Below are 15,738 nucleotides of genomic sequence, written 5' to 3' on the forward strand. Positions count from 1 at the left end.
TAAATATTGTGTGGTCTGGTTATAGGGGCTTGTGCCTGTAGTCTCAGCAGCATGGAGATCAGAAGAATCAAAGCCCAAGGCCAGTGCAGAAAGTTAGTGAGACCTCTGTCTCAACAAGTCATGGTGGTGACACACACTTGAGAGACCAACAACTTAGGAGACTTAGATAGAAGGATCATTGTCCAAGGCTGGCCCTGGAGAAAACCATGTGATCCCATCTGAGAAACGACGAAAAATAAAAAGGGCTGATGTAGGGCTCACGTGGTATAACACCTGCCGGGCAAGCACGAAGATCTGAGTGCAAACCCTAGTGCCACCGATAAATGAGTGACTATATATTATGAAAAGAATGGTCCAGCCAGACACTGGTGGCTCACACCTGTAATCCTAGCTACTCAGGAGGCTGAGATCTGAGGATCACGGTTTGAGGCCAGCCTGGGCAGAAAAGTCCCATGTGAGACTCTTAATTGAAGTCAATTGAAGTGGAGCCACTCAAAGTGGTAGAGTGCTAGTAGCCTTGAGCAAAAGAGCTCAGGGACAGCACCTAGGCCCCGAGTTCAAGCCCCACAACTGACAAAGAAAAATGATTCACACACCTGAGAAAGTAATTGATGCCCTTTAGATTTGAAACTCAAATAAGGCATATGCTGCCTAAGAGGGCCTGCGATGAGCGCAGAGTACGTAGCGCTTCTGTTCTGAGATGACGCGGCCCCGGCCCCAAGTGGGGAAAGGTGACACTGAGGTCGGTCACTTCGGGAGCTACTTTTAGGTAAACGCCAGGCTCGGCCTGGACTCTTCAGAAGACTGATGTAGAGCTGTGGGTAGAGGACCTGGCTCAGAATCCGCCACGCCCACGCCCATGAGCTACCCATCTTGCCGCTGTGCCAGAGTTCCTATATTTGTCTTCTAGAATGCCTGCCAGGGACGACTCTGTTCAAACCACGTTAGCTGCTCATCCCTCAGAAATAGTCCACTCGGGATCTTGAGAGAGGTCCCTGGGCATTTCTCACGGCGGCGAGTAAAGTCACGGTCACTCTGCGTGGTGGGCCACCAGAGCCACTCGGGGTCTGACAAGCACCTGCCAAGTGGCCATGTTGCATTGAAGAGCTTGGCGGGCCTCTCTGCCCTGTCACCAACTGCACTATTGAAAGCCTTGCGACCACGGTCCTGATCCTCATCGTAAGGGCGTCCCTGCGGAGTACTCGTCTTCCCCCTGGAAGTTGCTCTGGGGATCCCTCCTCCGTGGGCTGCTCCTCTTGCCTCTCTAGGCTGATGTTTCTAGGGGCAGGGAGAAGAGGCCAGGATAAGGACACAGGGACCCGCACTGGAAGCCGGAGGCAGAGGCTCCGGTGCTTTCTCTGCTAACAGTTCACCGCTGGATACCGCAGGGCCTGTCCGGTGTCTGTCACTTCCTGTCCAGTGGTCATCAGAAAGCCCCACCCGCTTCCCAGGAAAGAGACGAGCCAATGGCTCCCTTACAACTGCCTGTTTTCTTCTCTGACACTGTGTTGTCCTAGAGAAACGGGTGCTCGCTGTCTTTGCTTTAGCCATCTTTTCCCTTCTCAGGATCCCGCCATGGGCTCTAGCTACATCTTTACCATGAGCCAGGGCTGCTCCCAGTCTGAGCTTCCTTTTCTCTGCAGGCTCTGTGGTTGGTGGGGTTATCGCTGGTGGGGTTATGCTGGTGGTTCAGTCCATCACTGAGAAGATGTGGTGACAGACCCTGAGATGCTGGACCAGGGGCAGCCCCAACGGTCTCCATGCCGTTGCAGGCTTTGGGGTGCTGTGGCATGACAACATGAGCCTGGCTACCACTTACCAGCCCCGCAAGATGACCTAGAGTCACACCACGGGCTGCGTGCCTGGCCCACCCGATGCCGGTGCCGTAGGCGAATCCGGAGTCGAGTCAGGCTCCATCCACAATGGCATAAGGCCCCAGAATGCTTTGCTGCTCTCTACCTTGTATCTCCCGTGTCTCTTCTCAGGCTGTTCCATTGGCAGCGAGTGTAATAGAAATGCATGACTAGTGGCCTAAGACATTGTAGGAGCTCCCCTGCACCTATGGATTCAAACTACAAATTACCTTGAAGAAGAACAACTTAGAACAACTAGTGTTTATGATGGAAGAAACATGAGTTTGGGCCCTGCTTTTTTTTTTTTTAAATCACTTATGGCGTGCATTGTTTTTCTGCCAAATACCTTGTCACAAAGCAGGTGGCTACAAGTCCAAAATCAAGATGTCAGTGGGCCATATTTGTTTCAACACTAGAGGGAGCGCCCTGCCCTGCCTCTTCATGTTTCCAGTATACTTGGGCATTCCTGGGCTTGAGCTCTGCACTCCATTCTCTGACTGCACCTACACATGCATTTTTCCTCCTCCTTGTGTGTGTCACTAACAAGGACTCGCCATTAGAATTAGGTCCCTTTTGGGTACTCAGGAATGAGCTCAACACAGGGAAGGTTCTGCTAGTGAGCATTGAATTATGCGGGTTTCAACTCGGTGGCCCTGAGAGGTCTCAGACGCACATTTCCCGCCTTGGCAATGTCTCCTGCTTCCGGCTCTGGTCTTCCTTTTCTGATATTCCAAGTCTCTGCATTCCTAAACGTCCTCCATCACCTAGCTGGGGTTCTCCTTCTGATCCCCACCCAGAGCCTCTACTGTCCAGGCCTGGACTTCCTCACTCCACCAACTCGCCTTTCCATCCTCCTGGCCCAAGTGGGGTATAGCGAAGGGGGCGTGGCATCCAGGCCCCCGGCTGCCTCCCTAGGCGGGGACTTGCTGGTACCATCAGGACCAGCCTGACACCACAGAGACAAGGCTCATTGTGCTTCCGTGGGAGGATCTGCATAGGGGCTCAAAGCAGGACCAGGAAGACGAGGAGAATGGCGTCATCTAGGGGCCGCTGGGTCTTGGTTCATGTCCGTGCTGTCTTCTTACTCTTAGCTGCCCCAGGGCTTTGAGGCAGGAAAGCCCATGCAGAAAGGCCGGCTGGTGCTGCGCTTGGCTGGGCTTATCTGGAAGGCAGTGGGTATCTGGAGGAAATGGGGGTTGTGAGGGAGGGGCTTGGAGGCAGGAGCGGGTACAGCATCCCTGAGAATTCCTCTGCAGTGTCCAAAAGGAAAAAAACAACAACGGTACACTCCTGAAGATAACCATCTGTCAGTGGTAAAAATCATTCTCTCCCTCTCAGGCTGTCACAGTGTCGTGAGCTGGTGACAGACATCTCCTGTGACTTTCGGTCAGGTTCAGACACCAGATCTCAGCAGACATGACCCTCGCAGGTAGGTACACCCGCCACGTGGTCAGCACTGTAGCCCCTGTACATAGGGCCCTGCAGAGACAAAGGACACTCAGGAAATGTGCCCAGGGTGGTGGTGGGTAAGGGTCATAGCTGAGTTTTGCTTCCATCTATCTATCTATCTATCTATCTATCTATCTATCTATCTATCTATCTATCTTCTATCATCTATCAATCAATCTATCTATCTATCATCTATCCATCTCTATCTGTCTGTCTTATCAAATGAGGAGTTGCTGGGGGACTGGCAGGAGCCACCATGACAGCTGGGTCTGACTTGTGATCTGGAGACCCAGGGAGACTCAGTGGTTTAGGGAGTACAGCCTGCTCTCACGGACACTGGCCGCCTGGCTTTGGCCCTGTGCTGGGAAGGTCAAGGACGGTTTCCTGCCTCACTTGTTCGCAGGGAGGAGGGTCCAGAGCAGAGGGGCGGTGGGGAGGTTGGCCCAGCTCCTGCCAGTCAGCTCCGCCACCCTCAGCAGCCCTGCCAAGCTCATTCAGCAGAAGGCATCCCAGAGTCAAAGAGTTGGCCATTCCGGAAGGGGAGTGGGCAGACGGCAGGCCCAGGAGACCAGAGTGGGGGCAGGAGGGTGGGGGCCTTTACCCACGGCCTCTTGGCATTGCGTGCTAGCAGGGAAGATGTTCTGGGGGGGAAGGTGGGGTCTTGCAGCCACTCTGCAAGGCTCAGCTTTCCGGGGGTGGGGGGATGGGGTGCAGGTGAGAGTCGCTGGCGGGGCTGCGACCTCTATGGAGGCAGAAGTCCCCAAATGAGCCCCGTGTGGCCCGCCCTTCTGAGGCTCACAGGCGCCTGTTTTCCTGCCCCTGTTTGTGCAGCCTACAAAGAGAAGATGAAGGAGCTCCCACTGGTGTCCTTGTTCTGCTCCTGCTTCCTGGCGGACCCCCTGAATAAGTCGTCCTATAAATACGAAGGTCAGCGAGGGCTGCGTTGGGAGGGGGAGAGGCGGGAGGCTCTCGTGTCCTGTGTACGTGGGGGTAGCAAGCCGAGCCCCATTTCCTAAAACCGCCGGCCACGACGTGTTTCCCCAGGCCTGGGGAGGCTCTGGTGTGGGTTGTGTTCATTCCTTGAACCAATCCACCCTGTGGAAGAGACCAGGAGAGTCGGAACACACATCTGCCCTCAGGGAGCACAGGCAAACAGAGAGGAGGAGCTTGACCGGTGTAGGGAAGGGCAGAGAGGCCCTGAGCGTCTGGAGGTCGGAGAGGCCATGACAGCCAGGCTGTCTACGGGACGGTCCTCCCCAGACGACAGCCCCGTCCTCGGGAGACGGGCTGGGAAGCGGGTCACCTCCCGATTTCCTGGTTCAAGGGAAGGGCTGGGTCTGGTCTGGCCAGGAGAGAAGGAGGCGTGTGGATGACCCGAGGTTGTTTTCTCTGTTTAGGTTGGTGTGGGAGACAGTGTAGGAGGAAAGGTCAAAGCCAGCGGAAAGACAGTGCTGACTGGAGAGAAAGAAGAGAACGGGGTAGGAGGGAGTCAGGGGCAGGGTCCACAGACCAAGCCACCAGAGGGGCAGCGGGGTGTGGAGGGGCTGAGGGCGGGCGGTGGGTAGAACCCCCCCCATGACACCGTGTCAGCAGGGAGGAGCTCAAATCTTGGAGCAGACTGATGGCAGAGGCAGAGCAGAAGCAGCTGAGGAAGCCATATATCTGGGGGTGCCGCTGGGGCCACCTCAACTCTCACGGTGGCTATTCCGTGAGGCCCACCAGAGCCCATGGACAGAGCCAGTTTCCTGGCCGTGGTTGTGCCGTAGGGACCCCCCCCCCCCCCGTCCTGTGTCCGTGTGCACGTGTGCTTCATGGGTCCCCGGGGTTCCTGGTGGGTAAGCAGCCCCCGCTTTGACCCCCGCAGCAGACACGGTGGACCTGAACTGGTGCGTCATTTCCGACATGGAGGTCATCGAGCTGAACAAGTGTACCTCGGGCCAATCCTTCGAAGTCATCCTGAAGCCACCTTCCTTCGACGGGGTGCCCGAGTTCAATGCCTCCCTTCCCCGGCGGCGAGACCCCTCCCTGGAAGAGATCCAGAAGAAACTGGAAGCTGCTGAGGAACGAAGGAAGGTCAGTGGTGTTCTTGCGTTCTTCCCTGCTTCCGGGTGCAGAGTCGCCACCCAGCCTTCCCCCACGTGCTGGGTAGAGAGAGTGGGTCGCCACTGAGAATCAAGGGAAAGGCACAAAGCCCTGCCCTCTAGGAGATCACTGGTGGGAGACAAGGCACCGTGTGCTTCTAGAGTGGACTGGGCGGCGTGGCGACGGGCGCAGATCTCGAGAATGACTCAGGGACAGGTTTCCTTGGCTGGCAAAGGGTGAGCGTGTCTCACAGGCCAATCCGCATTTGTTACATTGGTAGAAAAAGACACATCTCTCGCTACTAGACTCTTGGTGATAACCTTCCCGGGCTGCTAGGATAGTGTCTGGTATAGGATCCGTTGGTATTTGTGAGTGAGTGAATGGATGAATGATAGCAATGAGGAAAACAGCTCTGAAGAGACTTACAAAAGGGTGCCAAGAACGTGGCAAGCTTGCAGGGGGTGGGGGGTGGGGGTCCAGGAATCGTCCTTGCGGGTGGCTCGTGTTCTGCACGGGGTGCTCCTAAACCACGGGGGCCACAGAGACCTCGGTGGGCTCACCCTGAATGAAGGGCCTTTTTGCCTCTTTGTGCTAACCCAGTACCAGGAAGCTGAGCTCCTGAAGCATCTAGCAGAGAAACGAGAACACGAGAGAGAAGTGATCCAAAAAGCCATCGAAGAAAACAACAACTTCATCAAGATGGCGAAGGAGAAACTGGCCCAGAAGATGGAATCCAATAAGGAGAACCGGGAAGCCCACCTGGCTGCCATGTTGGAACGGCTGCAAGAGAAGGTCAGTGGCCCTGGACCCGCGAGGGGGCCCCCCCTTTCTTCCTTCTTTGGCAAGTGTACGTGGAGCTCCTTTTCACTTCAGGAGGACTCAGCCTCGTACAGGAATGGGGTCATTTCCATCAGGCAGGAAGAGGCCGTAGAGTTCCGGAGGGGAAAACTTGGGAAGTTATAGGCAAGACAGACAAAGCCAATCCTGGTTTTCCTTGGGGGCATTTTCTGCATAGATCCACGGCTGTGATTCCTCCTTGTCCTCTTGTAGAGAAGCCTGTAGAATGCAAGGGCGTAGAGATAGACGCACCACACAGACCCGTCTCTGGCTCTGTCCTCGAATGGATGGACTGACTGGATTCAGAGAAAGATGCTGCCTTCAGTCCTTGGCGCTAAGCCGGGGGCACGAGGGGCTGAGCTGCGTACTGAGCAGGACACACGACACTCTTGACACAGACCGCGTCGAGTGGCAGGTCTTCCCCGTAGGCTGGCTTTGCCCACAGGCCCAATGGTGCCACGCCAGTAGGGCTGCCCTCCCCCCGCCCCCAGGCGAGCAGAAGGACAGCCCCTTCCGTGGAGGACACGCTGGCCTCGTCGCCCCGGTCTCCAGGCCTGCCCAAGTCTCTCCTGCAGCTCCTGGGAAGCTCCAGCTCTGTGTTTTATTTCCAGGAACCGCCTGCTGCGCGGTGACTCCCGGGACCCGATCGGTGGCCTCGTCCCATGGTGAGCAGCGTGGTTTCCCCTCCTGCCCATCCGCTTAGAATCGCAGACCCCTGGACGGCAGGCAGGCAGGCAGGCAGGCAGGGGTGCGCACCCCGCCCGGGGCTCGGGCCCTGGGCGGCCCGCCCCACCCTCGGCCAGCAGCAGCAGGCAGCCAGGCCCTGAGCCGGGGGTACTGAGGAGAGACACAGGCGGGGGCGCGACCGAAGAAAAGCAAACTTGGAGTTGCCATAGAAGGAGGCCTGAGGTCAGAGGTCAATCCAGCCCCAAACAAATGAGGGAGGCCAGACCCTGTAGGGCATTAGGAAGACTTTTACCAAACGCACTTGGCTCTCTGGGCGGCTGTCCTCGCAAGGCCTGACGTCGGCTGACTCGCCTCTCGTCACACAGGGGCCCCGAAGGAGGACTGGGACTAGCACCCAGCGCTGTGGCCCAGCCCACGTGGCTCCTTCCTCCGCCTGTCTCAGCACGGGAGCTCGCCATGGTCCCGTTAGCCCTCTGTCCGCACGGAGATCTGGGGAGGCCAGGGAAGGGGAGGGCGGCACCCTGGGGTTCACCTGAACACACACACGGGGCAGGTGCGAGGTGGAGGAGTGGGAGAGGTCACGCGTGGGGGGACATCGGCGGAGGTGCGGGCAACTGCGAGGAGGCCACCCTTCCCTGACCCCTTGACTCCGCCTAGGGGGAAGCCATGGGGTGAGGGCTGCACCCCACTTCTATGCCGAGGACAGGGCCACCTTCACAATGCCGGTCCCCCTGTGGCTCACTGACCACCTGTACCTGGTATAAAGTTTAAAATGCAAACTCCTGCACCCTGCCCTCCACCTACTGCCTGGCGGTCCAGGGCGACACCTGGGTCACCTGGGCTTCCCAGGTCATGGGACCTCCCGCTGGGTCTGACAGCCTCTGCTCCAGGCAGGTGTCCTCCGCCCGACTTGCAGCCCCCATGGAAAGTTCCAGAGCCTCTGGAGGAATAGAGTCTGGGATTGAGGTGTCTCCTGGGAGCTTGGCCTGCGTCCTTGGTTCGATCGTAGGTTGAGAACCGAGCGTGGTAACTGCAAGCGTTGAGGAGGCATCGGGTGCAGGTGTGGTCATAGGAACTGGAAAATGTAAAGAACACACAGTGGCTGAAGGCAGGCGGGACGCAGCCCAGCCCAGCTGGAGGGATGAGTGAGAGCCAGGGGGGCCGCCGAGCCCCTCTCTGAAGGTCGCGCAGCGAAGGGCGAGGTGGAGAAGGTGCTCAACCCGCTGTGACACAAGCAAGGGTCGTCTTTCCCGACGGGCAGGGCAAGTCTACTTTGTGGAAGCTGGACAACGTGTCCGCAGGTGGTTGTGTCCGTGTGCATTTTGAGAGCCCCGGTCCACCAGCCGGAGGCGGAGGGCGGCTCTCATGACAGAGACGGCCTCAAGGCCGTGCGATGGGGGTGATGGCGGAGAGAATAGGGGTGTGGCAGTAGGGCGGATCCTCTCTCTCCTTCCCCGGCCCCCACAAACTAGCCCTATGAAGCCAAGACACATGGCCGGCCGGCCCCAACACCAGACGGGCCGATCGAGGGAGAAAGCAAGTGCTGGGGTGACGGCCAGGGGCTCCCCTTCCGGAGGTCGGGGGCGCACACTGCCCCTGGGGCAGGCTCCCCCCCGCCTCTCGTGTCTCACCTGCGCCTTCCGCCCCCTCTCAGGTCGCCAGCTCGGCTCTGCTCTTCCTGCGTGGTCACCTCACCTCGTCCCTCGGCCTCCTGGGGCCCCGGGCGGCCCCGCGTGACCCGTCTTTGTCTCTCTCTCTCTTCCTTCTCAGGACAAGCACGCGGAGGAGGTGCGGAAAAACAAGGAGCTGAAGGAAGAGGCCTCCAGGTAAAGCCCAGAGGCCCGCGAAGCTTCCAGGACGGCCGGACAGCTCCCGCGGCTCCGGTTCTGAGCAGCCTCCCTGCCGGCTGCTCGCCCAGCCTGGGGGTGGGGGGGAGGGGGGTGGCCAAGGGCGTTTCCTCTGCTTTCGGTGTTTGTACATGTCAAGAATTGACCAGTGAAGCCATCCTATTTGTTTCTGGGGAACAATGATCGGGTGGGAGAGGGGGCAGGAGAGAGTCGGGAAAGGGAGTGGAGAGAAGATCTCTGGACTTTGCACCACGAACCACCACAGTCTCAGCCGGACACCTCCGCCCTGCCTGCACGTCCAGCCTCAGGTTCCACGCGGGGGGAGAGGAGGATCGGAGCACAGTCGAGAGCGGAGGGCAGGGTCCCGGCGGGGGGCCGTAGCCTGGGCCGGGTGAAAGGGGTGCAAGACCCCAGGGCCTGCCCTGCGGCAGGTGGGGTGAGGGCTACGCGTGTCTGTGTGTTCACTATCATCTTTTGATCATCATGACCAATGAAACATTTGCTCCACGTCTTCTGCTCGTTATTTCCTGCCCGGCTTTGTTCTTTGGGTGATGGGGTAGACTGTTCTAGAAACTCGGTTCCTGCCTGCCTTCCTGAGGAAGGGCCGCCCCTCCTCCCCGCCCTGGGACCCCCTGCATTCACTGTCAGGAGGAAGTCGCCTTAGTCCATTTAGGATACCGTAACAAAATACCTTACTCTGGTCATGTATTTATTATTAATTTTATTAATTTATCTATGTATCTCTCTGTTTATTTTGTCAGTTGTGGGGCTTGAACTCAGGGCCTGGGGCACTGTCCCTGTGCTTTTTATTGTTGTTGTTAGCACTCTACCACTTGGAGCCACAGCTCCATTTCCAGTTTTCTGGTGGTTCATTGGAGATAAGAATCTCACCGACTTTCCTGCCCCGGCTGGTTTCGAACCATGATCCTCAAATCGCAGCCTCACGAGTAGCTAGGGTGAGAGGTGCGAGCCACCAGCCCCCGGCTACTGCGGTCATTTATACACAGGAAATTCATTGCCTCTAGTTCTTAAGGCTGAGAAGTCCGAGATCAGGACAAGGGCAGCCTGGGTGTCTGCGGGGGCTCCTGACCCCACGCGGGAGGGCAGGGGCCTTGGGACCGAACCCCTGGATGCTGTGGCACACTGGTGGGTGAACACGGGGACACGCCCTCCTCACCTCTAGGTGGGTCACAACTGCACAGCGACGATATCTGTGATCGCTGGTGGAAGGCCCAGGCCCATCCACACCCAGCTGTGCTGTCCCGGGGAGGCCGGGCTGGGGGTCCTCCTCCCCCCTCCCTGTGCACGGGAATTGGGGGGGGGGGCACAGCCTGCCCACCCTGCCCTGTACTGTGCGAGCTTCCCTACAGCTCTGCAAATAAACTCTTTGCTATTGCTTTTCTTCTTCTTCTTTTATTATTATTATTATTATTATTATTTGTTCCTCACCAGTGGTACCAAGAGTGAGCTTTAATTCAGGCGGCAGAGGTCATGGGTATGGTACCTCTGCTATGGACGCTACTGCTTGATGATTGCCAGTTTTCTATATTTTCACACACACGCACATGCACGCGCACACACACACACACACACACACACACACACACACACACACACACCATGAATCCCTGCACCAACTGCCAGACTCAGAAACTTTTTTATCTCTTAATCTGACTTGCTCCTGGTGCAGACAAGAAATCCGAGGCCGCGGAGGGCCAAAGCCACTTACTTGCGTGAGTCCGTACAGATGCTAAGTAGGAGAAGAGGCCTTGGATTTGGCAGTGTGCTCCCCGAGGCTGTATTTTTAGCCGCCCCGCACTGTGTTGCTTCTCGACACGTTCACACCAGGCTGTGAGTTCCAGATCGGTGTTCATCAGACTGAGAGAGGTGACTCATTAGATTGTGAGAGCAACGTCGTGAGCCCGTCCAGCCCAGCCTCCTTCCTTCTGTCCCCTACTTTTCCCTTGGTGCTTTACAAATTCTTCTTCCTCTTTTGATGCTTTCCATTTTTTCCCCACTTCTTTTCCTTCTAAGCAGGTGCTTTGTTGTTGGCAGATACCGCTCCTAAACAAGGTGTTCTTGTAATCTGCTTGTGTGAATTCCATTTTGCCAAGTGACTTGGTTAATACAATTCAGCCCCTTACAGGTGCATGCTCACTGAGCAGTTACTCTCTTTGTAGCAATCTGTTCTCGAGGAATGGTAGCATGGGTTAGAATATGATTCTTCTGCTTATAAGAGTCTATTCTAAAGGAATATTCTGGACCACAAAAAGGTTTGTGGACATTAACGTTCACCAATGTGTTATGTACAATATTAAATAAAAAAAAACAACCACGACCAATGCAAATGTTTAGCAAAAAGCAAGAGCTTTCCAAGTAGGAGAGAGCTATGTAATGTTTATAGACACATTTTGAGACTCTAGGGAGGTTGATCCAGCAATTTACAATGAGACTTTTTGTTGTGTACTTCTGTTTGCTTGCAGTGGGTCTGGAGAATCAAACCCAGAGTCCAGGCAAGCTCTCCATCACTGAGCTCCCTCCTCCTAGCCCAGTTTATTGTGGAATTTTGATAGGGCATATCAAATTATATACCCACTAACTTTCAACCATCTAAAATTATATACAGGCATTAGCCATACAAGAAGGCTTATTCATCTATCTATTTATTTATTTCTCTTGAGATCCTACTATTAGGTATTGCGCTAGGAAGTTAGGATGCAAATATAAACCAACATTCTTGTTCCCAAGTGACATGCAATCGAAATGGGCTTTCAAAGCTTGTGACAAGTTGTGTGTGGAGAGGACGAGCATGGGGTGGAGGGGGTGCCTGCTCTTCAGAGGGGCAGGAGGAGGGGAGGCAGGGGACACGTCTCCGAGGCATGGTGTCTGAGCTGGCTGAGCGGAGGATCATGAGAGGTTTGGGTGGAGAGAGGGTGGAAGGAAGAGAAAGGGAGAGGAAGGCCGTTCACCCAGAGGCAGCGGCGCCAGGAGAGGTGAGCACGTCACCTTTGTCACCTTGGTGTAGGAAGTGACCCAGGCTCCTTCAAGGAGGGCCCGGAGCTGAAGGATCATGGGATCTGGGCTTCTGGCTCTGGTCAGGAGGGGTGTGGGTGGGGAATGGCATTGGGCCTGCCATTCTGATGGCGGGGGGGGGGGGGGGGGGGGAGGGTCCTGTGATCCGAGAAGGCAGGAAAGGTACAGGGAGGGTCTGATGGGGCTGGAAAAGGTGGGAATCAAAGGCGCGAACAGAAGCTGGCGACTCCGTGGAGAGCGTTGCTTGTCTGGTGGAGCGGAGCGTGGCGCCCCCTTCAGGACGCTGGAGTCAGGAGGGCGGAGGTCAGGCGTGGTGAACTGAGGATCTGAGTTGTTTAGGCAGTGTCAGCAGGCCCATTTCTTGATGATCATTTAGGCATGTAATTTGCTCATCAGTCCTTTTCATTTACATAATCAGATGGATAATGGAGTTCCGTGTTTAACAACTAAAGCCGAGGGGAGAAATCCAGCTAAAAGTAGACCCGGGTGATTAATCTCAGAAGCAGTGGATGCAATAACATCTTAACACATAATTGAGTTAAATTTAAGTCCCAGGTATAAATATATAAGATGGTATATGCGGGAGGCAGAGTAGTTAATGACTGCTAAATGGATTGTACCTTAACTTGCCTTAAGCATGATTTCAAATGACAGCAAGTCAAGGTGGTTTGGGAAAGTCAGTTTTATGAGTATGTGTTTAATTTACATAATGTAACTGTAGATACTCAACATTTCCTACCTTCTGTCACAGCAACGTGTCATCATCTGACTGATTTTTTAGAAGGAAAATTGAAATGGCATGCATAAATTCCAGAAAGTGCTTTTCTCTCTCTTATCATTTGATAGATTGCATATGGCTATAATGGCTAAAGCTGGTGTGAATGAATATACATATATATGACAGAACTGGGATTTGAACTTATGGCCCTACCACTTGAGCCATGCCTTTAAGTCCTGCTTTTTGTTGGTTACGGAGTCTAGCAAGCTTCTTCTTTTTTTTTTTTATAGACAAGGTTGACCTCAAACTAGTATCCTCCAGATCTTAGTCTCCTGAGTAACTAGGAGTAACTAAGCCATTCGCTTAACTGAGTAACTAAGCCATTCACCGCACCAAACTGGTAGGCAAAGGAGAGAAGAAAACCTGATCACTGGTGTTGAAAAAGGCTTCAAAGGAACAGAAGGGGAAATTAAGGTGATTTGAGAAGTTTAGGTAAGTCTGTGGGGGGGGGGGGGGAAAGGGAGAGAATAGGCCTAAATTTATTGGTTGTAAGATCTTATCCTTGGTCTACTCATGCTGCGTCTCTGATGGTTAATGGTAATAGATACTTGGTGGTATTGTTGTTGTTATTATTATTATTACTCTTGTTATTATTGTTACAGACATCTTGCTAAGTAGCCTTGCCTGGTATGGAACTTTCTAGGTAGCCCAGTCTGGCCTCGAATTCAAAATCCCCCTTGTCCTTTGAGTGCTGAGATTACAGACGTGTTGCCACCATACCCAACTTAAATGTTGTTTTGATTGAGTTTCTAAAAGTGCTGCCCATGGTAATTATTGAATTTCAGGTGTTTCCTTAAAACTATCAAAAGAAAGTCGTATGATTTTAAGATTGTGTTTCATGTTAGAAGCAGGAGAATAAAGCAAACACGAAGTGCCTAGTGTGTGCTCTTGATGTAGCTAGGCTTCCCCTGGCTCTCAAATCACCCCAGCACTGTAGAGGGGAGTGCCTAGGACGTACCGGGTGGTTCCTTGCTCTGCCTGGGACACAGAGATTCGACACTAAAAGGTGTGGGGGTGCACCCCTGCAGTTGCAGCACTTGGGTGGGTGTAGGTGGGTTATGAATTCTAGGCCAGCCTAGCTGACACAATGAGAGCTGGTCTCAAAACCAATGCAAGACCATCAAAAGCACCAAAGTAAGGCTTTCGTAGTGCTCATGTCCCCTAGACTACTCAGCTTTGCGTTGAGAAATAGTTACAGGAAGAGAGGTAAATGATGAACGACACCTGCATTGTCACCATCATATCCAAGACGTCATAGAGCAAATCAAAGATAGAAGAATGTATAAAGATTCCTGCGAAATGGGCCAGGAAGAGAAAGAAAGAGATCTAGAGATAACGTCTGAAGTTGGGGAGTGTTTTAAAAGACAAATAAAATGCAGATTGGCATTAAGATATGCATTAGAATTGGATGGATGAATAAATGATTGAAGGCAAAACAGAATGCACACTTAAAAATACTCCCAGACTGCAAAGAAAAAAGGAGAGAAGCAAACAAAAAGAGAGAGCGAATATTCCAAAGGGGGTGACATTGATCAAGATATATTGTATTCATAAACCGCTTTATTAAATGGCAACTCCTTTGTACAACTACTTAAGAGAGAATACTTTAAATTAAAAAAAACGAAAATCAAATGCAATGCCCATTGTATTAATAAGTGTCCCTTTGATGCAGATGATAGAACTTTCTCTCAAGTGAGTACAAGTGGCAGTGGGACTTTGTGGGAAGACATGGCTAGCACAGGTGTGTGGGAGTCTCTGGGGCGTCGTTTCCTGGTGTCTCTAACCCTGTGGTTTCAGATGGTCCGTGTGCCATTCTTCCCACAGTGGTACTCAACAGCTTTTGCCTCTGTGAGGTTGAGCTAGACACTATAATATAATATATATAATATAATACAATATAATATATGTGTATGTCAGCTTTTTTACCTTGTGCTCATCAGTATTTAATGCTCAACAGTATTTAATGAAGTTACAGTGCGTTTTGGCAAAGAGTCCATGGGAGACTTATATTTTCCAGGACGAATACGTTGCTTAAGACCAAATGCATTTCCACGATCATATTCCATCCCTCGTATTCCTATCTCAGCTTTCTGTTATGTCAGACCCTAGCCCTTTTCATTAAGATAAGGTTGGGTTTTGTTGCTGTGAAAATTCTTCACAATCATGATGCATTTGTTCCTGGATAGTAGAGGAATTCTCGCAGCAAGAGTCGTTGGCCTGGTTGACATCGCGCCTTTGAGCAAGCTGGGAGCTTGCAGCAGTCATCCATGACCAGCAGGTGGTGCTCTTGCTGCTTTTTTATTCCAGGAGCCTGAGCAATGGCTCTGCAGAAAGCTAGATCTGCACAAAAGAGGCTCCTGCACCAGAGCTGTTACAATTGGTAATTAAGGATAAGGTTGCCATGGTGATGAGGGGTCTTCAGATGTTTATAGCCTTGCAGGAACCAATGGCAATGAGCTATCAGATTGCTTCCTTTGATGGTAATGGCTAGAATATCAAGGTCACGAAAACCCTAAGCTCATGCAAGCTATAGTGGTGGCTATTCTCTGTTCTTGTGTGATTTATGAGCTGTTACTGGAGTGATGAGAATGGCAGAAAATATATAGCTCAACCATGTTTATCTTGTTCCACATTGGGCTTTTGCATTTTCCATATATACCTTATATCCATCACCACCGTGTCTCAATGTGGTTTTTCATTAAAATGGTTCTGTTCATCTAGAAAGTCTGGAAAAGGCTGTATTCTGGTCCTCTCAGGTTCCCAATGCACTTACAGAGTCTACGGAAATCTATGACAGGTCTTGTCTCCCGGGTCCAAGCTCACATGCCAACCAACCGCATTTAAACAGACTATTCATCAATGAGGAAATCACTCTCCATCTCTCCCTAAAATGTTAGACGAACATGCCATTAAATGGGTTCAATAATTTGATATGCCATTAAATGGGTTCAATGATTCTGCATCTCTTCCCACAAGGTACTGAGTTCTTTTCAGACACTGGTCTATCGATGGAGTATTGTGAGATGGATGCTTTTGAATGGATTTATCTATCCATGGGTATCACTGATTGCAACAAAGTATTTGTATGTGTGTGGTGGTGATACTGGGGTTCGAACTCAGGGTCTTGTGCTTGCGATACTGGTTAGCAGGCAAGCGTGCCTGCCACTTGAAC

At 52.9% G+C, this 15,738-nt stretch overlaps 1 protein-coding gene across 6 annotated transcripts; it reads left to right on the forward strand.

Moving 5' to 3' along the window:
* The first annotated feature begins 3,206 nt into the window (after window positions 1–3,206).
* On the forward strand, window positions 3,207–8,738 carry Stmn4 (stathmin 4). Of its 6 annotated transcripts, none has more exons than XM_048330646.1 (6): window positions 3,270–3,282; window positions 4,134–4,229; window positions 4,700–4,780; window positions 5,167–5,375; window positions 5,985–6,176; window positions 8,679–8,738. In XM_048330646.1, exons 1-6 carry the CDS (start codon window positions 3,270–3,272, stop codon window positions 8,736–8,738), a joined length of 651 nt encoding a protein of 216 aa, XP_048186603.1. The 6 variants fall into 6 exon arrangements, with proteins under 6 accessions (XP_048186606.1, XP_048186608.1, XP_048186603.1 ...); XM_048330648.1 differs by lacking the exon at window positions 8,679–8,738 and adding an exon at window positions 6,833–6,853; XM_048330649.1 differs by lacking the exon at window positions 4,700–4,780 and having other exon boundaries at window positions 3,207–3,282.
* The last annotated feature ends 7,000 nt before the right edge of the window (window positions 8,739–15,738 follow it).

The sequence above is a fragment of the Perognathus longimembris genome, chromosome 21 (genome assembly GCF_023159225.1).
Source record: "Perognathus longimembris pacificus isolate PPM17 chromosome 21, ASM2315922v1, whole genome shotgun sequence".
Lineage (NCBI taxonomy): Eukaryota > Metazoa > Chordata > Mammalia > Rodentia > Heteromyidae > Perognathus > Perognathus longimembris.